Below are 24,333 nucleotides of genomic sequence, written 5' to 3' on the forward strand. Positions count from 1 at the left end.
TTTATTTTATTCATTTGGTAATTTAGGTAGTTTAAATTTTGTACTTGATTATCAAAAAAGTTAAGATTCTGTGAAGTTTAATTTAGCTCCAGACCTGAAGCTGTGAATCAGACTGTCAGCATCCTGCTGTATAGGAAGGACCCCCTGGCGATGCCACTGGCACGCTAAATAGTTGTGTAAAAAAATCATAGCTCATAATGCCTTAACATATATATTTTTAAAGAATATGAGTAGTGAGCTAAGACGCTTAGTTGCATAAGGTATAATTAAGACAATGCCTATGTCCCTCTTCTTTTGAACAATCACAAAATAAGTTTGTTTAAAATTATTTTTTCAAAACTGCAAAGAAAAAAGAAAAAAGCCAAACTTGTGGTTGATAAGTTACCTTACAGGAAACCACATAAGCCATTCTGTTAAGTTCCTATTACTTCCTAAACCAGTCCCCACCCACAGGATGCTACAGTCTCAGATTGCATTGTTTCACAGTTTGTTCCTAGCAAAGCTCATGTGCATTATAGGAATTGGACAACAAGAGCAACACAAAATGTTAAACTTTTAAAATTTCTGCAGTTACAGTAATTGAGAGCATATAAACCCACAGTCACACCCTGTCTTTTCCAAACAAACCGAGCAATCGCATTCCCCAGATCTCACTCCTCCTAATGATCACTTCCTCTGTTTCTTTTCTCCTCAGGAGTGGAGGAGGGCTTGGTAGCTGTGTAGGTGGTCCATAAGGAGTTAATTCCCACCACGCGTAATCCTGCAAGGCAAAAATACCACAAGTGTGGAGCAGCAGACATGCCTTGAAGGTGAAAAGTAAAGGATGACCTCTGCGAAGGCTCGTTAAAGCCGAGAAGAGGATCAAGACGGAAGAACTCTAAGCCCCCTTACTTAATCAGGTAAACACACAAAATGTATAGAAAAACCAACAAAAGATTTCCCATGAGGTACTGCCACAATTTCCTGAGAAAGATCATTTACTCAAATGCATACATACCAGACATTAAACACACAAAACTGTTGGATCCACAGAAATAATACATACTAAGATTGACGCAAGCCTCTCGCTCCGTCTGAAAGTTCTCAGACGCCTCTCAGGATCGAGAAGTGCTGACAGAAGAATGTTGAGCATAGTTAAAACTCTTGTGTCCCCTTAAAACAATATCCAACCAAAAATCAAAGATCCAGAGCTTGAAATTGGTCACGATCAAATTTAAAGTGACAAGAGTAACATCCTCCCTCCGCCGGTCACCACTTCCTCTTCATCCACTACGGTGACGGCAGCTCAGATGTTCTTACAGACAGAAACAAGACATTTGTGACACTCCACCGTGATCAAAGCTATCCTCTTTACTTGCATCCTTGCTCTCATCTCTCTCTCTCTCTCTCCCTCTCTCTCTCTCTCCCGCTCTCCCTTTTATTTATTTCACAAACACAAGCACATATGCGGAGATGGCTCTTCTGGACAACAGGCGGCTTCAAAGCTCAGGTGCTCTCATGGAAGAGCAGGCACATGGAAACAAAGGCGAACATGCAGGCCCATGCTGACTGGAACACATCACAAGGTTCACTCAACCCAGCTTCTCCTGCAGCGAAAAGGCTAATGTAGAGTGAAACAGACTTGGTAAAAAAAGAAAACAAAAAAAACAACTAAAGCTGCTGGCCGTTGATGCACAAAGAAGCACTCACATGACACAAAAACGAAGCTGATGCGACGACCGAGATGAGAGGCAGGACTGCCAAGCAGATGTTGTTTCTATGTTTTCTTCTGTCCTGCGTTAAGAGGCTTCAGAGAAAATGGATGATCCCTCCTGACCCTAATTTCCAGCAGAGAATAAATAATATGAACCGTCTGGTCCCCCAAAAGCCCCCAAAGTTTTCAATCTAGACTGTGTAAAAGTTATTCATAATGCAGGTTTTAAAGCAATTGAATGGTAAGAGTTGTTTACAGAAGCATATTTCAACAAAATCAATTAATTTTCGGCTTATTATCTTGAGACACAGTCCTTTCAAATCTTGATTAAACAGGAGTAAACAGTTTACTGTATGGAAATGTGAATTACTTAAAAAAAAGTATTTCAATGTAACCATGAAAAACCTGTTTTCCAAGAGTAACCCATCCAAGACACAAGCTTTAAACATACAAGGCCAAAATACAAGGNTTGTAGAAACCTGAATTATCTTTTCTGCGGTAGGAAAAGGGACAAAAGGACAACAGAAGCAAGTCTGACATTTGGACAAGATGAAGAGGTTACACGTGTTGTGCTTACACTGTATAATAGAAGAGGCATGTTTGAGGGTAAATTCAGCAGGTTCTGTTGCATCTACACTGATAAGCTCCGGCTGAAGTCAGAGCAAAAACATTAAGTAAATCATCTCAAACAAAAAAAAAAAAAAAAAAAACTGGATCAGCGTCACATTTCAAATAGATTTTTTTTTTCCACACCGTTTATGATACAGAGAGCTTGCCAAGGGAAGATGGATTTCAAAAATACATTGCTTTCCAGGATGTGGATGTGTTTGGATGACACGAAAAACAGAGTATTTAGCTTCACTCACTAGGATGTAAAGAAGGATGTTTGCTGTCAGTTTGAGTCTGTTCTTTGCACAAGTTGCACTGGTGTGAAAAATGCCAAAGCAAATGTGGACAGAGCTGAAATAAAATAATGAAAATTCAGCATCCACTAAATGAAGCTTTGTGACCAATTTGACCTACAACTATAAGCAGAAAATGGTTACACAATAAAATGATTAAAGTAAAAAAAAGAAAGAAAGGAAGACATATGTCTTCCAAAAATGTTAGATACATTTTATCTTGACATTTATATCTATATGTATATTATTGACTTTTATATCTATTTATAAACAAAACCGTTTAGACCTTATGTCTAAATCAGGTTTACCTGTTTTAATTAAGGTAGAGCTGGAAGACCGATGGTGAAAAATTTATCGCAACACATTTCATATCAGTTGATATCGCCAATTGTTGATATTATTGATTTTTTTTTTATATCTAAAATACTACCAAACTGGTCTATCCAGTTTTCAATCCACCATTTTTTGTTTTTAAGAAGTTATGAGGAATGATGGCAAAAACTGAAACTGCTGCTGCTCAAGTAACTCTAAAGGTTGTTGCTAGGTTACCAAAGAGTGAGTGGGTTAGTTGTTGCCAGCAACCTTGGTTAGCTAGTAGTGAGAGGTTGAGTGGCTAAAGCCTTTCCTCTGCCTACATCCACCTATAGAAAATATTATGTATATTGAATATTCCATCAGATATATCTGTTGATAATGATCATGTGTTTATTGTGATATATATTATCCATTTATTGTCCTAGTGTGAGCTGTGATCCTTTCACTGATCTAATAAAGTCTAAATAATGGAAATATTTTTTTCCTTTATATTCAAATATATTCCCCCCTTTCATACAGTCTCAAATTGTTTTTTCTTACTTTGTTAGTTATTTTTAGTGCCACTTAGTCCAAGTACAAGCTTGTTAGACCACCCATCTGTAAAAAAAAACAAGCCATTATTCATACTTGTAAATTATTCATTTCAAACAAAACCTAATGTTCAAAAATTAAACAAAGGAGTCAATAAGATGCTCATAGGTACCCAGAAACAAGTAAAAATAACTAACTCTTGAACAAAGAGTCTAATGTGAAACAATACATCTCCACAAACTACAGATGATTACTTAGGTGCTGCGAGAGGATAACTTTGACACAGAGCAAACAACTGGAATATTTGAGGCAGAAAAACACAACGCCTTTCCAATTTCACAACATCCCTGGCATTATGCAATTCTGAGCCACAACTCAGGAGAGCTGCAGTCACGTGGCCCCATAAAACATGAGGCCAAGCCCACTCGATGGCATTCCCAAGCCTTCTGAGGACTTTGTTACAATAGGCATGTTGTGGGGCAGAATCTATAGAGATTTAATGAGTTACTGTGGTAGGAGCGTCCATTTTCCCAGCACTTATCTGACTACATCATTCCCATTTCACTGGAGGATACTAGAGGATGAGAGACACAGGGGGAGCCCATGCATTTTTTAACAAGATACACAAGCACAGAAACACAATGCAACTTGCTACTAGGATAACCCACACCCATCAGTGCACTTAGTGAACGACAGACAGAAGGAATTACAGTAAATTTGTAATAGTTGTCTGTTGTAATTCAGTAAAGCCAACATTATAAGATCCTTTCAATCTGATGAAACCAAGATTTCTACAGATTTCACCAACTCAAATTTAAGACTTCTTAAGACAGCTATGAATGAAATTTGTAACCTGCATTGTGGCAGAAATGCACAAGAGTGTCAAGCTTTCTCGCACCGCACTGGCTAGCAACAGAAGTGAGCAAAGATGGAGGTCGACCAGACAACAAACTTACCAATGATAAAAGCAAAAAAAAAAACAAAAAAAAAACAAGCTAGCCAGAAGGGATTTATTAGCAGCTAGTTGGCAGTTACCTCAACTATCACGAGTCACAGAATGTAATGAAGATGTGATTTTGTCTGACAGAAAAGTCCCACAAGAAAAATAAACTACAGACATTACACGAGATTAAATAGTCCTCCTGATACGACAACATTTAAGATCTGCAATAAACGCATTTAAGGTCGACTTACATGTTTTCTGATGAATTTAATACATTTTAAGGCCTTAATTTTAAATGCATGAATTTAAGACTTCAAGGCTTTTTGCAGACACACTGAAGATAAAGCCAGAGCTTTGTTTATAAGGTTTATAGTTATCACAAATACAGCATGATGGCTTCCAAGTGAACACAATCACATACCGTAGCCGACATACTAGATTACCAACAGGCCAGAGAGCAAAGAGGTAGAAAAATCCCAAACTGCAAGTGCCAAACAATGCTACAACTAGAAGCATCTGTCATCTTTCTGTAGCACTGCAAGCTGGTCCACAGTGAAAGCGAACATGAATCAGATGAGGAACAGCAGGAAGGGCTCAGAGTAGCTTGGGTCAAACAAGCAGACGGTCAGGAGCCAGATATGTTGTCTGCTTGATAAGTTTATGCAGTCTCACACACTGTTATTGGCTGCAGGCAGTGGAGTCGCTGTACCCAAGGCTGGAGTGCAAAACCACAGTCTGCAGATAAATACTTGTCCAAACTCACCCAATAATTCAGAACTTTTAGCACTCAATAACTTAAGAGAAGTTAATGATTTTGGAAAACTTGATAAATGTTTGAGTTTTCAGTTTCAGGCCTCGGGAAGATAAAGAGACTCAATTAAACTGCGAGTCAATGGGTTTTAAAGAGAATCCATGTGTTCAAAATCACCTCATTATTTACCTTAGGTACCTCTTACCTCCATACCGTATAGAGGAGACATGTATTTATTGAAATTACAATGTCTGTATGAGAGACAGTGCCACTATGTCTGTGCAGTATGCACCATCATCTCAAGACTGTGGGAACAACCAGAACAAAATGACAAAAAAATAAAATAAAACAGAACCCACTTGCACAGATATTCTGCAAGCTGAGATGTTCTGCTACTCTTGTTTAAATGCAGACATCACAGAATCCACTTAGCACCTGTCCACTCTCACGCTCCCTTTTTTAAAAACCACACTAACGGCAGAAATTATGCCATTTCTACAGGTTTTCCAATTATGCCGTTTCTATAGGTTTTCCACATCGGTGCGTCTTGCATTGTCCCAACTATCTCACCATCAGCACAAGCTGGAAAAGGTAATAAGAGAGAAAAAGTAAACGACATCAAAGAGAGCACAAGCTGCAGCACAGCTTTAGCCACACTCGGAGGGTTCTTCCTCGTGAAATGGTCATTTTTGGTACTAGAAATGTGGTTATGGAACTACAATAAATCATTCCAGCTTTACAATCCAAAGACCCATTTCTACCTTCAGTCCAGACAAACGAAAAGTCACTAATGTAACATGATCATTGGAATAAAATAAATAATAATAATAATAATAATAATAATATAATGGTAAATATAAGCTATAGGAACACAAGGATGGAAACATTTTATTGTAAGGGATAGTGATGATGTGAATAATAAAACTAATAAAGCGCCAGGTTTCCAACCTAATGACGGGAAAAATTAATTTAAAAAAAGAATATTACTAGTACTTTTTGAATCATTTTGTTTTGTTGCTATTCTTCCCAGAAACAATTGAAAAACTGTTTGAACCTGCATGTTGTTACACATTTAAGACATGAACTGGTTCTTTGTCATTTTTAGCCAAGGTTATTCAGAGTTATTGTACGAGGTCTAAAATGTGGCTCCAGAGCCGCCACTGGTTGTAAAGCCCAACTTAGACAGTTGCATTTGACATTCAATACCATATTTTGCTATATCCGTTACAGTAACGTCAACAAAGAAGAAAGAAAAATACGTAGGATAAATCCTAATCTGCTCTGAACAAGCAAAATGTAATCTCTAGCAGCAATACAACATAAGACAAATGACGGAGAATATTTTGAGTGTAAGAAACGGCTAAATCTCTGTGACTTAGTGATTATGTGCTACTTTCTAAAGGAACTGGTGCACACGTTAGCACTGAAAGGATTGAAACGGTTCGTTGCTTGAGTTAGAAAGCCTCTTATGTTTCAGGAAAACTCCCTGTCTAGAAAATTGTTATAAGCTGAACTCCAGAAAGTTAGTCCTTTCAGCTGGAAATCCAAACATTGTTTCAGACGGACGACTGCTTCCCAGACTGAAAAAAAATCTGCCCTCACAATACTGAGGAATACAGGCAAATGAGCACATGGCAGACTGTGTGCGTGTGTGTGTGTTTGTGTGTACAGGCATGTAGGGCAACAAGCCTTGGGATGAATCTGTTCCAGTCTCTTTCTCTTTTCCCCAACCAGCTGAGCCACGGCTGCCACATGCACTCTCCCTTGTATCCCCCCACTACCTCTATCTATCTCTGTCTCTCTCTCACACACACACACACACACACATATGCACGCACGCACGCACACACAACACCCTGCGTCAAATCCCTTATGCCAGTTGTAGGAATGACAAATCCCTGCAGAGACCTGTTTCGCATTGCCCTGCCATTAAGGAGGCAGGCCTGGCTTAGAGTGTCCTTTGCTGTGCTGGCCACATGACGATGATAAGAAACTATCCCCGAGTGAACCAAAGGGACATTTCCATTAATCTCAAAAAAGAAGTGCCTGTAGATCAGTGAGACACGATGGGAACCATTTTATTCCAGAAAAACTTCTAGTGAAGGCCAAATAACAGCAGGTCTTCTTGAGGGAAGTCTGCTATAAGGAATTTGTAAGATATGCAGAAAACAACCGAGATGGGAGGAATATGAACCTCATTCTGCTGATAAAACCGGCTTTTTTGTTCCAAAACATCAACCATGAGATAAGTCTGGCATAAATCAGACAAAAAAAGAACACTGAATGTACTTTTAAAACACATGCACATCACACTTCTTCATAAAACTGAAATCGGTCTTCAAAAAGACCCTCCATTTAAGAGTTCGTTTTGACTTCAACTGAAACAGATATTAATGTGAAGGTCCAAGAGCTATAGTTCAGTGATTATAGGAAAAGAGCAGCAGTCTTTTTAAGAACTGCCATGTGACTCAGATTATAGTCGGAGCATCTCTCCCTCCCACTCCTTCCTTTCTCCATTTCACCTCTCCAATCACCCCACCTCCCTCAGGAGAAGGCATTTTCTCTTTTCCCCTCCTTTTTTCCACCTTATCTGCCTTCAACCTGCCCCCAGCTGTGTGTATGTGGCCCGGATATCCCTCCAGAGATGACAAGGATAAACAGGTCAGATATCCTTGATAACGGTCACACTCCCAAATCCCCTCACAGTGCAAAAACACGGACAGCTGGTTTCTCTTAACATTTACGATACTGGAAAGTGATATTTATTAAGAAGCTGAATTCGATGCTTAAAACCGGCTTTCAAGCTTCTTACGTCAACGAGTTGTTGACGTCAAGTCCATACGCTACATAAATGTGATGCTCTTCTTGTATGGCCGCAGAAAAACTGAAGCCAATCTGAACACAGAGGCCTGAAAAGCTGCTAACCTCTGCAACTAGCAAACCTTTAGCAGACCTCAGAGCTAGCTCACACCTGGTCTACTGAGGCGCTCTCTGACAACTTTAAGTCAACTATCCATTTCCAAAGATTTGTTTATTCATCTGAGGATGACTATGTATTGGTGTGTGCATGTTTCTGGTGTGTTAATCTAAGATCGTCGGTCTGTAAAGCCCAACATGTGACGTTCCCTGACCTGTATCAGACGTACTCCAGTAGTTCATTTGTACATTTAAAGATGCTTTACACAAACACAGTTAAACATGGTGGATGCACAAAAGCTGTAGACCGTGTGTGATTTAAAAGGAATAATTTTGAGTCTAAGGCCTTCCTACCATGTTAATCACTCGGAGCTGACAATAGGACGCTTAGGGCCGAGAGCAAAAACATCATCAGGAGTCTTTTTCTCTCTAGCACGCGGTTCTCTAATTGCCTTTCCCTCCTTCAGTGATGTAAATGGAGATGTGCAATCATCAAAGCAAAATAGAGGCTGTTCTTGGCTCACTGTTCAACTCTAATTAATGCAACCTCCTGAATGCAAATGCTTCCTGCACTCGTCTCAGTCAAAACACAACCGGTGTAAAGGCCGGAGGGATCGCTGACACTCTGAGTTACATTTCACTTTTGTGTGTATTCACAAGAGGAAGGTAGGAACGGCTGAAGTCTAGTCAAACAGAGCCGGCACAACACTTCATGTAATGAATGAAAATTGATGCAGACTAATTGGAGTTTTCAATTAGTCTGATGACATAAAAGAGACATTACTTACCCCAAAGATATCCAAAAGTCTAATTAATGTCCATGTTTAGAAAAGAACATAACAATAACTGGCACTTCTACTCAAGCACAGATTTCCATTTAAACAACCACACACCTTTGTATAAGTTAGAAAACGCAATGCTTGATTAATTTCGCCGCAATCTGAAGGGAAACCTGTTTGTTATTCTGCACTGTAGTTGACTCATGATGCCCTGAGCATGATTCTCCTTCAAACACTTTTACTATGTGATCTTGTTTTTAACTCCAACATTACTTTAAACATTAAATTAAAAGCTTGTAGAATGGTTTGAAAAACATGTCAGATTGTTTCAGAGGCCTGATTAAGAACTCTGCATCACCATCAATCCAGTTAAAGTATAATATGTTTTTATGTTAACAGAAAAAAATCATAACATATCAAAAAATTTAAAGGCAAGATAAAATAGGAGTACGAAAAAATGTTTTACTCACTTTTGCCAAGCGTTCACAACCATTTACAAAACATCCCTCTAACCTTAGGACACACTGTCAGTATTTTTGCAACAGTGTTGTCTTCCAAGACGTGAGGCCAAAAGATGTACAAGTGCTACTCCTTTATCACGCCACAGTAACATTCTGTTGCAGTTCATCATCAGCTTTGGCTTTACAGGAAACAAATACCGATTCATCACCGTGCCTCATCAGTTGGGAGTCGAGAATGTTGCACTCCCAAGAATTGTTTGCTCAACATGCCAGGAATTTAAAAACTGCATACAACGTCGGGTGTTGATGGTCACGGTTACATCCTGGCTCTGAAGTCAGTTTCATGCATTTTTGTATGAATCAGAAGAATTAATGCGACACCTCAGAGCCACTGCACATGAAAATGTCATTATCCACGATAGCTTAGTGTCCACCTATTGGATTAAAAAATAAATAAATAAATAATACCACTACTTTCCCAACATCAACAGAAATCGTTAGTCAACAACTATACGACTGGCCCTTTGCCCATGACGTCAAGCGTGCAAAAGTTCCACTCTGCCAAGACGGACGTAAAAACATCATATGTGTGCATTAATTCCTGTGAACAGAGTTGATAGTCTAATCAATTTTTTATTTAGTTGAATTCACTGTATAAATGGTTGTAGGGTGCTGCATGTTAAGCTACACAAACAGGCAAGGAAGCAAAAGTTATCGTAAACCTTTTGATGAGGAATGAAGACGGCGATCGATAGCAGCCATCAATTGTGAGGTCTGGCAGCCCTCGGTGCAGCAAACACTTTTTATAAGGAATGAAAATTGATGCTCATATACTTTATAAGTAAGTAAGTTTCGTAAAATGAAGTCAAATATTGCATTATGGAGAAGGTACATGTCAAATTATTAGTAATCATAAAGAAAATGCCCCATCATCACGCAGCCTCACAAGTATGAAAAAAACAGTAACATTAAATCCGCTCCAGTGTAACAGGAAACACCATTTCTGACAAAATGATAAAAATTATGTGGCGTTAATTCAGGCAAAGTCAGCAATTTGATCAAATCAACAAACACGTCAAGAGGAAGAAGGTACACACCTTTGCATAAGTTTCTCAGGAAGCCATTTCCAACTTTTGAACATATTGCCGACAATGAGCCCCAACTGTGTGCTACTTCCACAGACAAATTAGTCGCTCTGTTCAAATCAGAAGCTCAGTCTAATTAGTCCAGTTTTTAAAAAAGTACTTTCAAACTTTTAAGGAGAACCAACACCCCCCCACACTTCAAGGATGTTTTAGGACACTTTAAAAAAAAAAGAAAAAAAGAAAAAAACAGGCTAAAATGTATTTGGGGATGTAGTTGACTCCAATTGAAAAAGTAGGTCTTGAAACCTTGCCGTTGGAAGAAGTCCCTTACTTCCAACGTCCATCATGGTGCCTCAATCTGCTAAGGCAGGGGTGCCCAAAGTCGGTCCTCGAGGGCCGGCATCCTTCATGTTTTAGTTCTCTCCCTGGTTTAATGCACCTGATGGCTCGTTAGAAGGCCTAAGAGGAATATTGACAAGCTGAAAAGGTTGTTACTACCACCAGGGAGAGAACTAAAAGGTTGCAGGATGCCGGCCCTCGAGGATCGACTTTGGGCACCCCCGTGCTAAGGTGACATGTTTGCAAAGGACCAATTGTTAGCCTCTGCTTCCAAACGTTTTTGGTAAAACTACCTCTGAATTATAAAACCCGCTGCTCTGCTCATGTAATTTTTAAAAGTCTCTGTGTTGTGAATCTTTTGCTCCGGCAGATTTAATCGAAAACATCACAACAAAGCTGGAGCAATGAATTCACAGAAAAGTGGTGGTAAATTAACAAAGAAAGAATGGACAAATGTTAAAAATTCAGTGATTTTGGCTCTAGCTTGGCGTGTTTTGTGTTCGGTTTGTGCCATGAAACAAAACTCCATGAAGACATAAAAGTTAAATTGTTGCACACTCATTGTCTTATGGCCACGTACTGTGAATACAGTGCAATATTTTCATCTGCAACAACAGACTTTTTGGTTCATTAAAACAAAAAAAATATTTGCTACACAATATGTATTCAGTCTACAAAGGCTTTCTGTGTGTGGATCAATAGACAGAAAGCTTGATAAATGACTTAATTTATCTTCTTTTTATTTATTGATTTGATATTAAGTTGTTTTGCCACAACAAAATTGCAACCTTTTCACCTAATGTTTTATAATTAAATTACTAATGATGTTCACAAGTAGCGATGAAAAGTCAAAATGTGAAAATGTAAAACATATTTACATTTTGTTTTACATTTTAATTTATGTTTAATTGACTAACATCAATTAAACATCAATAAATAAATAAATAAATAAATAAATAAAAAAGTTACTAGTTATAAATCCATCAATAAAAAAAAGCACATGGGTATGTTCACTTTTCATGTCAAGTTGTTTTTTTTTTGTTTGTTTTTTTAAACTACACCACTGACAACAACTGTTACTTCAGGTCATTAAGAATCAGGCAAACTGATCTGTTTATGTCTGGAACAAAATTACAGAACTCATTAATCTAAGAGCAGCACTTGTAAGAGGCAGGAAACACTCTGTTCAAAAACCTGAAGAGAACTTTAGTCTTTAAAGTGTGAGGTTTCTTTTTATTTCAACTTACTACAAAAGAAATGTTTGTTTTCTCATTGATATAAGAAGTATTTATCATGAAGCAAAGTGTGTTATGCAATTTCTGACTACTGCATTCAAGGAATTAGAGAGCGACCTGACTTTCAGGACACACACACACACACACACACTATGACGTTAAACAGCAATCAAAAACACAAGGAGTAGATTCCAAAATCATAAGCACAAGAAGATTGAAACAAGTGGAAACGTTGGCCGTTGGAGGCTGGTTACAAGCAGGACCGGTAGTGCAATAGTAAGTAATACGAAGGTGTGACCCAGCCATCATGTACAGTACTGTAACGTCATCAGTTGACATGATGCAGCTGGTTTCGTCTAACTGGAGCAACCGCCCAAACCTGAATTTCACTCCTGCTGTCGTACAAACAATTCACATTCCATACTTGTCAAAGTGAAAAAAGAAGGTGTGGGAAACCCAAAAGGGGAGAAAAAAAAAAAAAAAATCAGACGCTCAGTCTAATTAGTCCAGTTTTTTAAAAAAGTACTTTCAAACTTTTAAGGAGAATCAAACTCCCCTCTCCCCCATTTCTGGGTTGTTTTAGGACCCCTTTTTTTTTTTAAACAGGCTAAAATGTATTTGGGGATGTAGTTGACTCCAATTGAAAAAGTAGGTCTTGAAACCTCAAGTGAACCTGTTTGGAAATTCTGTGAAGATGTCTTATTAATGAGTTATTATTTTAGGAGATACTAAAAGCTGAGCAAGTCATCATGAAAATTTTTTAGGGCTTTTAAAACTTATTGAGTCAGCAAATATAACGGAAAGCTCTGACAGGCAAGTCAAATGTGATTAATGCTGGGTGTTCAGGCAGGACAGATTTAGTTGAGTGTAGGTTCAATCACCTTAAAGATCATTAATTAAAACTTTGGGAGAAAAAAAACCCATCAGACAGAGCAGTCACTCATATGTAATAAAGAGGGTCTCACCGCAGAGTTTATTTTTCAGATTTACGAGGATCCCCCAGCCCCAACTTTAATAAAACCAGGACCCCATGTATCAACAGGTGGCTTTACTGAGACCAGCTCTAAACATAGGACTGCTCAATATCAGCTGCAACCAGTAAAAAAAAAAAATCCTCATGATTTATTTTAGAAAACCCAGCACACCCAGTTGTAGCACAAGTTGACAGTAGGCGTTCACTTCAAAATAAAACCAAAGCACAAAAAAAAACTAACACAAAAACGCCACTAGCGTTCCCCATATTACATTACGACAAGCAGCAGTGTAAAAGTTATCCTCTTAATGTAGAGTTAAACTGGCTGTCCCTCATTGCAGCTTTTACTAGGCCGTCCGGCACATTATATTGTATTACATAAGCCAGCAGCATAACGTTGAGAGTTGGGTTTTTCTCCGGCCAGGTACCCACCTTATTTGAAGCTTTGGAGGACATTTTCCTCTGCTATTCCGCCTCAACAGCAGCAGGGTTAAAGTTGTTCCCGACGCTTGTTTTGAGTAATCGCTTGGGCTATATCGCTGTTCTTTCCCCCCCCCGATTTCCAGCGCAATTTTCGCCCAGCAGCTGCCGCCACGCCGGGCTGCGTTGTTATTTTATTTTATCCGGGACGACGGGAAACATGTCACGAAAAACCGTGCGGGAAGTCCAAAGTTCATTATCTTATCTTCGCCGCCTGTGACGCCAACCTTGGTCCAGCTGGGAATGGTATCATGGGAGAAAGTCGGGTAGAAAGAAAAAATATATATATATAAAAAAAAAACAAGACGGATAAGCTCTCCTCGTTGTGGCGTTCCGTGGCTAACCTCTGGATGAAAAGTTGTGGAGAGTAGGCATCAGTGGGACAGTATGCTGCAATGGCTACGGCAGGCTGAGGAAACCTCTCCCCCTCCTGCTCTTGGCTCTGTGAGCAACGGCCGTGTCGTGTATGTGCGGAGCAAACCATTCCACAGAAAAAGGGGGTCAGAAACTAAAAAGAAACCCCGACCCGTCGTCCATTCACGACAATTTACATTGTGTCAGGAATATTTTTTGTCACTAAATATAACTCTCGTGAGCGTAAGTTATCCATGACGTTTTTAAATAACTTCCTTGATAGCTACTTAAAATCGCCGGGACTGAAGTCTCCCCCCTCTCGGTAGTTTCTGTGGATAAACAGCCTGGGATACAATGAGGAGAAGCGACACTGCTGTCCCTGTTGATGCTGAATGCTCACTTTCCCTGGGAGACGATGTGCAACGTTCATTACTGAAAGGAGTACAGTGCAGGGGTGCATCAGAGAAATGTTCACACGTGTGGTCAAATGAGTCCCACTCACAATGTTGGGACACTAAAAACAAAATCAAAAGAGAACTTCAAGAGTGTCTTTTATGTTGTTGTCACGTCTTTGAGAAGATTAGGAAGAAATGCATGTATTTTGAGTTATTGCGTTTTTGTTTGTTTGTTTTTTTTTTTTTTTTGTTGTGCCCTGGGCAGCAAAAGACCCAACCTCTCACTACAACACATAACCAAAATACATACATTCCCCCAACAATTATTCTGCATAAAACACAACTTATGATGCAATGTAATAAACTTCATTCACTTGTTGACCTTACTATATTAACAAGTACTATTTTAAAAAAAACATATGTTGAACATAGAACTATTCAGTTCAGGTTTGGTCATTTATTTTATTCATTTGGTAATTTAGGTAGTTTAAATTTTGTACTTGATTATCAAAAAAGTTAAGATTCTGTGAAGTTTAATTTAGCTCCAGACCTGAAGCTGTGAATCAGACTGTCAGCATCCTGCTGTATAGGAAGGACCCCCTGGCGATGCCACTGGCACGCTAAATAGTTGTGTAAAAAAATCATAGCTCATAATGCCTTAACATATATATTTTTAAAGAATATGAGTAGTGAGCTAAGACGCTTAGTTGCATAAGGTATAATTAAGACAATGCCTATGTCCCTCTTCTTTTGAACAATCACAAAATAAGTTTGTTTAAAATTATTTTTTCAAAACTGCAAAGAAAAAAGAAAAAAGCCAAACTTGTGGTTGATAAGTTACCTTACAGGAAACCACATAAGCCATTCTGTTAAGTTCCTATTACTTCCTAAACCAGTCCCCACCCACAGGATGCTACAGTCTCAGATTGCATTGTTTCACAGTTTGTTCCTAGCAAAGCTCATGTGCATTATAGGAATTGGACAACAAGAGCAACACAAAATGTTAAACTTTTAAAATTTCTGCAGTTACAGTAATTGAGAGCATATAAACCCACAGTCACACCCTGTCTTTTCCAAACAAACCGAGCAATCGCATTCCCCAGATCTCACTCCTCCTAATGATCACTTCCTCTGTTTCTTTTCTCCTCAGGAGTGGAGGAGGGCTTGGTAGCTGTGTAGGTGGTCCATAAGGAGTTAATTCCCACCACGCGTAATCCTGCAAGGCAAAAATACCACAAGTGTGGAGCAGCAGACATGCCTTGAAGGTGAAAAGTAAAGGATGACCTCTGCGAAGGCTCGTTAAAGCCGAGAAGAGGATCAAGACGGAAGAACTCTAAGCCCCCTTACTTAATCAGGTAAACACACAAAATGTATAGAAAAACCAACAAAAGATTTCCCATGAGGTACTGCCACAATTTCCTGAGAAAGATCATTTACTCAAATGCATACATACCAGACATTAAACACACAAAACTGTTGGATCCACAGAAATAATACATACTAAGATTGACGCAAGCCTCTCGCTCCGTCTGAAAGTTCTCAGACGCCTCTCAGGATCGAGAAGTGCTGACAGAAGAATGTTGAGCATAGTTAAAACTCTTGTGTCCCCTTAAAACAATATCCAACCAAAAATCAAAGATCCAGAGCTTGAAATTGGTCACGATCAAATTTAAAGTGACAAGAGTAACATCCTCCCTCCGCCGGTCACCACTTCCTCTTCATCCACTACGGTGACGGCAGCTCAGATGTTCTTACAGACAGAAACAAGACATTTGTGACACTCCACCGTGATCAAAGCTATCCTCTTTACTTGCATCCTTGCTCTCATCTCTCTCTCTCTCTCTCCCTCTCTCTCTCTCTCCCGCTCTCCCTTTTATTTATTTCACAAACACAAGCACATATGCGGAGATGGCTCTTCTGGACAACAGGCGGCTTCAAAGCTCAGGTGCTCTCATGGAAGAGCAGGCACATGGAAACAAAGGCGAACATGCAGGCCCATGCTGACTGGAACACATCACAAGGTTCACTCAACCCAGCTTCTCCTGCAGCGAAAAGGCTAATGTAGAGTGAAACAGACTTGGTAAAAAAAGAAAACAAAAAAAACAACTAAAGCTGCTGGCCGTTGATGCACAAAGAAGCACTCACATGACACAAAAACGAAGCTGATGCGACGACCGAGATGAGAGGCAGGACTGCCAAGCAGATGTTGTTTCTATGTTTTCTTCTGTCCTGCGTTAAGAGGCTTCAGAGAAAATGGATGATCCCTCCTGACCCTAATTTCCAGCAGAGAATAAATAATATGAACCGTCTGGTCCCCCAAAAGCCCCCAAAGTTTTCAATCTAGACTGTGTAAAAGTTATTCATAATGCAGGTTTTAAAGCAATTGAATGGTAAGAGTTGTTTACAGAAGCATATTTCAACAAAATCAATTAATTTTCGGCTTATTATCTTGAGACACAGTCCTTTCAAATCTTGATTAAACAGGAGTAAACAGTTTACTGTATGGAAATGTGAATTACTTAAAAAAAAGTATTTCAATGTAACCATGAAAAACCTGTTTTCCAAGAGTAACCCATCCAAGACACAAGCTTTAAACATACAAGGCCAAAATACAAGGNACAACACTAACTCTTACGTTGTATTTTTGAAGTTTTAGATTGCATGACTGGGGGACCTGTCCTGTCTTTTGCCCAATGACTGCTGGAGACAGAACAAAAAATATCAAATATCTAAGAAATGAAAATGGTACAGGTTTTAAGGTTAGATTAAAAACCTTTAATAACTTATTAAAATATATGAATTCCATTTCAAAGCATCAGCGATTGTTGCTGAATCTAGGCTAAAAATAAAAAGATAAGATTGTTCTGAATAAAACTTAGAAATTATTCCAAGGAAGAGGAGAACATTTGATTTCCATCTTGCCTAAAACAAACATGACCCTTAGAGCTACATAAGACCTGTTCATAAGAAAGGCTCTCAGGTGGTCTTCTACTTCAAATGTCTACTGTTTCTACTCACACAGGCTCATCAGTCACAGCCTGACATGGCAGTAAAATCCCATCTGTTTCCACTGGCACAGCACAGATAGGAAAAAAAAACAACATTGCTTCTACTTAACATATTAACAGATATGAGCAACCTGAGCTAAAAGTAGAAGCGGCTGAGCTGAAATCTCTGTCATTCATATTCTTAAATTTACTGCACTCTGCAGAAGAAATGTAAGCTAGTGCGAGAAGAGTCTGAAGTGCTGTTATTTTGAGCGACACTTAGCTTCACATAGTTCTAGTGATAAGGAGGAGGGGGTGGGGGGAAAGCTTTGACTGTACTAAATTTACCACGACAGGTCGCTCACGGATAGGAGTGAATCAGGATGCCTTACGTCTTCTGAAGGTGCAGTTGGTGAAGAAAGAAAAAAATCTTAAGTATCTCGTGTTTTACGTTTGTTCGTCCCAAAAGAGAAGTGTCCTTTAAATCTGGAAAAATTGAAACTGCTGCAGTGAACCCGGTTGAACTTCCCTCTGCTTCTTAGTGATACCTTTATAAGAGCTGCTGCAGTGCATCATAACAGATGGCTTAGTAAAGGTTTAATGCAGCTTGATATTCTTCTTCTAAATCAATATGAATGCTAAGAAACACAGGTGTTTGTGCATTGAGATTGATGCCCTGTAACCTTGAATAAGATGTAAATGTAAAGAGGAAAAAAAAAAAAAAAACTGGGCCATTGCATCATGCTCTCCTGCTGTGTGACAAGTCCAATGTTTGGTGCAGAACGAGGCTGTAAATTGAAAATACGTCAAATCCCAAGGTAAAATCCACAACACACTCAGCTCAGTGTGCTGTGTATTCCTGTGTTTGCGTGTGTGTTCGTGTGTGTGTGTGTGCGTGTGTGTGTGTGTGTGTGTGTGTATGAGAGAGGGTGAACAAGGGAGAGGTTTGGCAGTAAATACCTCATGAACAACAATTCAACCTTTTCCCTTCATTGTTCCAGCAGCATACAAAGCAAATGTAACTTAAGTAGCATTTGGTTGCCAACCCAGTGCTATTTGTTTTAAAAAAAATAAAAGTATTACAATATATCTGAACTGTGCCAACAAGTACAGACTGTACTCAAAACCTTCTTGTTTTTGTATGTGGTACATTTGTTGGATATAAAGTGATTCCAAATTTATGACAAGCAAAACCGTGACTTCTCAACACACAGAAATGGAAAATTATTTCATGAAATAACATACAAATGTAAGGAAATTTTCATACAGGAAGAAAAAAAAAAGAGGAAAAAAATTGTCTCGGTAATGTGTTATCGCCAATTCACATCTAGGTGCATTAGAGTGACAGATCGGAGCATGAACTTGCTGACATAGTATGGGAGGTTTCTAACTCGCTGGCGTGGCTGCATATGCAGGCAACTCAGCAATTTGGTGACAGAGTGAGAATAAGTAATGATGTGAATTTTAATGAAAAATATGAAGAGGTGCAGAGTTGTCATTTCTTTAGTATGGTTTTAGATGCACCAAAAACTAAAAAAAAAAAAAAACGAAAAAAAAAGATTTTGTGTCAAAGATATGTCATCAGTGAAAAAGTACCCGACCTCACATAAACATGCTGGTTACGACATGTCACCATTGTTAGACTAAAGAGAGATGCAATAAAGGTTCAGCTGACTGGCTGGAGTAACAGTGAATATTTAGACTGCAACAAGAGCGTAAGAGCAGAATCAACACTTTGCAAATTCACTGATGGTTAACATTCTTTTAACCATCAGTTAAAAGGATTATATAAAGAAAGAAAAGTCTAGCATTAGTTGCCATTGGCAGATGTAAAAATGTCTAATAGGTTTGCTGTTTGAAGCGTCTGTCTCTTAAATCAAACAATGACTGTAGTGTTATAGCTGGCGGTTTCAGCCGAGAGGCTGGTCAGATCTGAATCAGATAATCTAGAGGAGTTTAAGCACTTCTCTGTAAAGTCCAAGACCAACATATTGACTTTTTTTCCCCAAAAAAATTCACAAAACACAGCAGGCAGGAGACCACACGACCACACCTAAGAGCCATTAGCAAAACTCTAAAACATTCGCTGGCAACTTCTTCAAATGTGAAATTTTCTTGACCCCAAACATCACACATGCACACACTTTGCTCTGCAGCAAACACAGCAGTTAGCTTAGAGACTGTTGCACAAGGCCATAAAAATCAGATGTTTTTATTTGTGCATCAGAATGTTCCTTTGACCTTCAATATGCAAACCTTTAACTTTGTAGTTTTTTTTCTCCTTGATCTAAAAATCTGAATCCTGTCTAGGTTAAAGTTGTTTTGAATCATATGCAGCCAGAAAAAAAAAAATCTGTTACACACTTAAAAGAGCACAAAAACATCGCTTTCCCCCCACCATCAGAAACAACTTAATTTTTTTTAAATCTATTCTTCTTTTTTAATTTCTTCTTCTTACTACTGCTACCTTTGTCTCCACTGTTGTCTGGATGTATTCATTTTCTACATTTTTTGAGACAAGGACTGGGGCAACATTCATGCCACATGGTGTAAATCCTTAGTTTAGTGTAGCAGACACATGCTACACAACAGCTGCAGTGTTGACAGCAGGCGGCAGGCAGTAAAATGCAGTTCGACACATATTTTAAGTGGCATGTAATTGATTTTAAAGGCAAGGGCAAAGATTTATGAGTCTAACACATGGAGAAACTGTAGGTTTTATGTCGTCATGCTGTGGGAAAGCAATTAACTCCTGTCAGAGTTAAAAGTTTGTTCCACAGTGCAGACACACATCTAATCCTAAAACTATCGAAAACTGCAGTTGGTGAAGAAAGAAAAAAAAAATTCAGTATCTTATCTTTTTATCTTTTTTTCTGCCCAACTGGATCCATGTACATATTTCCTGACAAGTAAACCGAGAAAATTAAGCAATAAATTTTGGACAGTTTTTGAGTACATTGAAGGGAAACTATGCCAGTCTGCGGAACCAATGAGATTTCAGTTATTCAGTGCCAGCTGATTTATTTTTAGTGTCATCTCACAATGAGCTTTTCTACAAAAGTGAACAAATCAACACAGACTGATTCACTCTTAGCTAAAATTCCCCCAAATTTTTCCTAAAGCCATCAAAACAAAATAAATCCTCAACAGCCTTTCTGCGAGAGCTGCAGCTCTGTGTTGAATGTAAACAATGCACTGAGGTCAGCCATGTTATCAGATCTGTCTGCATGGCCAAGCAGAGTTCCTACGCAAGACACACACACAATCACACTCATTGACTCGCCATATGACTTCAGGGAGACGCTTAGTTGTTATTCTCCTTTAAAGCTGCAGTAAGTAACTTTTATAGACAATGTGATTGTTACATATTTATTAAAACTGTCACTATGTCATGACAGGATATCATGAGAAAGATAATCTGTGAAAAGAAAAAATCAAGCTCCTTTGCTGTCTCCTTGTGGTCTTATTGCTACATGCAGAAATACATGGTCAGAAACAACCAATCAGAGGCAGGAGGAGGGTCTTGGTGCAGTCAAACACCCCTGCTCTTTGCTACACTACAGCACGTTCCCCACACCGCAGTGAATGCTCAGATTAGCATGACCTCCGATGTTTAATCTTGATTAAATATACCTGGTAAGATACAATCAGAATATGAAGTAAATATTTTAAAATATTCACCACACAAGTGTGATAACATTCAGACATCAATTCAAGCCCATCTCCATCCATTCATCTGTTCTCTGCAGATAACTATCACTTTTAACCAGAAGGAAATGAGCACAGCTGCAGTACTGGACAAAACAGTTGTTTTTTTCTCAAAGTGATAAAGCTTTCTGTAAGTACACTGTGACATCCTGATTTAGATTAGAGATTAAAGTTCTCCGATACATGGGAAGAATGACATGAGTCTGTATATATCTTTATGACTGCAAAACTGACCTCCACAGAACAGATAAAAATATGTAAAGTGTGGTACTGTAAACAAACTATAAGATATCTAAATTTACAATAAAAAGTAAAAAAATGTTTTTCTTCACAACTCTTACAACTCTTTTTTTTTACATTTATATCATGCCTGGCAAAATTAAGAATTTACTACACAAGGCAAAAGATGACAAATAATCACTGTTTTTACAGACTAGCTCTTTAGATTGTCAAATAAATTTAGTGATTACTTTCCCTGAGAAAATATGTAAAACCTAAAAGAAAAAAAAGAAGAAAGAATAAAAAAACATACAAACAAAACCACAGCGAAAATGTTAACCATTAAGAAGAAATCCTTCAGTGTGGGGCTGATATCAATGAATCAATCTGCAAGGAATTGGTACATCAAAGAAATAAGACAAGGCATAAGCAGCGACATCACTAATTATTAAAGTAATAATATTATCAGACAGCTTCTGGAGAACATGACATTAAAAACCTTTAAGTGCACTTAATGGACTCTGACAGTGTGAAATTTTGAATGTGAGTAAATCTGTGACATCAGTCAAATATTGGAACCAGTGGGTATGTCGGGAGAAAAAAAACTTGACACCTCTCCTTATTAATTTCAAGTGATGGTGACGCTGTGTTAAGTGTCTATAGACAACCCCTGCATCGACTAACCTTCTCTCACTGTTTTGATTGACTGTCAGACAGTCAAAACCTTTACCGAGACCAGAAGCAAAATTCATCCAAAGTGCAAAGCTGTGGGAGGAAATAATTTGAAGTTTATTTTTGATACCAATTGAAAATTATGACTAACTGACCTGTAAGAGAACAAACATGTAGATGAGAGCAGAGTCATTAAATAGGAAGGAAAACGAGACACGCCAGGGTAAGAAAAGGTAAAGAAAGACAATAAAGAGAGCAGGGAACAGAAGAAAAAAGAAATAGAAGAAAGTTAACAGACTGAAGATGAGGGTCGAGATAGCTGAGAAAAGGTTCCACCTTAGAAGAGAGCAACTTAATCACCAAGATAAGACAAACATAAGATGTCACCAAAGACAACAGATATTGTTAGATAAGAAAACAGAGGGAAGTACAGAGCCAACCCAGACTACGCTGCTCCTCAGTGAGGGAATGTTTCATGTGCAGTGAACTGGGCATCAGGCCTGAATAAAAGACAAATGTCCTCCTCTCCATGACTCCTCTCATGGTACTGCCTGTTACTGTTACATTCCAACAGTATGAAGCTGCTCACACGGTGCAAAGAAGTGGAAACAGAAGGAGCTTCTAGACAAAAAGGCACCGGAGAAGCTGAAGAAAACAAGCTGAGCAATACCCATGAGCAAAGCAGGTATAGCTGTAATTCTGTGAGTTAAACTATTCCGCTTCAAAGACAAAGCTTCACTGTGCAGCAAATCTGATTAAATGGTTCAGTGATAATGAGGTACGGGGACTTATTTGAAGATATTATCTGAGATGCTATCAGAAAACGGCTAACTGAGTGAAAACACCTGATTCTGCTTTATCTTTAGCCGAGTCTTTACAAACCTGAGAGTGATATACATGCATCCATGCTCATGTGCTGCTTAATAGCTCATGGTCTGTAGGGTTTAAGTGGAGAGGTTGTTTTTTGTTCTTGCCTTGTTTTGTCCTGCTGCTTTGTTTTCTGCTTCACTTCACACCTGGTTTCATTTCCTAAGTGTACACCTGTTCTGTTTAATTTACTCCCTCGGTATCAATATCCTTGGTTTCACTTACTTGCCACGTTTTTGTGTGTGCTCACAGCATGTCCGGTCCTCAACTTGATTCCTACATTAAATAAAATCACCAGCCGTCTTATAAGGCAGACTAGTTCAAATGCTTGCCACATCTCTATTTCTAAATACATCTCTATTTTGATGTATTTAGAAATAGAGACGTGGTGAAGATGACTTGCTGAGTGTTAGAAAAGGAGGGATTTAAGTGATTTAAATATAACATGTTTTTTTTTTGTTTTAAGATACAATAATCTGCTGGGATTTTCATGCACAATGATCTTTCAAGTTCCAGAGAATATACGTAAGAGCAGAAAATGTCCAGGAACCACAATGAAGGTGAAGATGCCTTGTTGTTGTTCGATATCAAAGGATTGTAGGTAGATTGGTTTCAGAAGATGGAGCGGTAAAAGCAGCTCAATTAGTCAAGCGCTAGAACTAAGCAATGTGGAATTCATTTCAACCAGGGGTCTCCAATACAAGATCTACTGTCCGGAAAGTTTTAGATTTTAGGTGTGGAGGAAATTAGTTTGATTCAGTTTGGACCTCTTTGTACTATCTGAACACTGTTGAAGCATCACTGTCCTCTTTAGCATTGTTGCGGACATAGTTCATCTCTTTATGACCAAAGTTGTACCCATCTTTTGAAGGCTACTTCCAAATATTGAATAACCCACAAGCTGGTTTCTTGAACATGACATTGATGATCTACTCCACAAGCCTCTCCAGGCACCGTATGAGCTATGGGACACTCAAATGTTTGAAACTGTGCTGTCAACAGAAGCAAAGTCTCAGATGAAAGTAACCCACATTTTATTGAAGCTACAAAGAATAAAAGCAAGTACCGGACGTCTCTATTGTTGTCTAAGGAATCTGCATCTGTTATGGCTCAACAACTCATTGATGGTTGAAACATTAACTACTAAAATGTTGTTTTTCCAAAGGGTGATGTCGTCTTTATTTAAATCCAGACGGCACCATGAGTCAGTGTTTGGATTTTTTTCTGTGGTTTCATTAATTATCTTGATTGAATCGCCCCTTTTCCTTCCACTGAAACCGCCTCGATCGTCAGAGCACAGCTGAATCTGCTTCCTCAATAAAAAGGACAACCCTACAGAAGGGTATGAGTTTAAGGAAGCAGAGCATTGGCTTGCTGGAGATGCAGCAGCCATGGGGGTTGCCTCAAGCCTGGTGGTGATGAGATGCGATGGGACCCGACCCTGCAGAAGCCCCAGCCTGTGCGTTAGCTGACTAATCCTCTGGCTGTCCAATGCCAGGATCCAGACTCATCAGCTTTGGTGTTCTCTTGTCAGACTCATTTTTATAATGTCCCAGTGGTCAATTCGAACCACTAAAGCCCAACACAACAGGCCCTAATGCCAAGTGATTATGGAGTGCTGTTTTAGCACATTTGTTGCTTTAAAAGAAAGAAAGAGCCACCAGCCAGTGGAGTCGCTTCGTGCTAAAAGGACAAGCCTGATGAGGTCAGCACAAAGGGAGCAGACCT

General features: G+C 38.9%; 1 protein-coding gene across 9 annotated transcripts in view; it reads right to left on the minus strand.

Annotated features, from left to right (window-relative positions):
• Positions 1-24,333, minus strand: part of tjp1a (tight junction protein 1a) — a 111,485-nt gene that overhangs the window by 52,748 nt on the left and 34,404 nt on the right. Inside the window, exon 1 of one of the 9 annotated variants that reach the window (XM_007554039.2) lies at positions 13,356-13,840. The exons of the other annotated variants lie outside the window; for them this stretch is intronic. Within the exon in view, the coding sequence (XP_007554101.1) occupies positions 13,356-13,379 (24 nt within the window). The 5' untranslated portion in view covers positions 13,380-13,840. Of the gene's footprint in view, positions 1-13,355; positions 13,841-24,333 lie in introns of those variants that run through there. 9 annotated transcript variants of the gene reach the window in all.

This window comes from Poecilia formosa, unplaced genomic scaffold (genome assembly GCF_000485575.1).
Source record: "Poecilia formosa unplaced genomic scaffold, Poecilia_formosa-5.1.2 Scaffold61, whole genome shotgun sequence".
NCBI classification, from domain to species: domain Eukaryota; kingdom Metazoa; phylum Chordata; class Actinopteri; order Cyprinodontiformes; family Poeciliidae; genus Poecilia; species Poecilia formosa.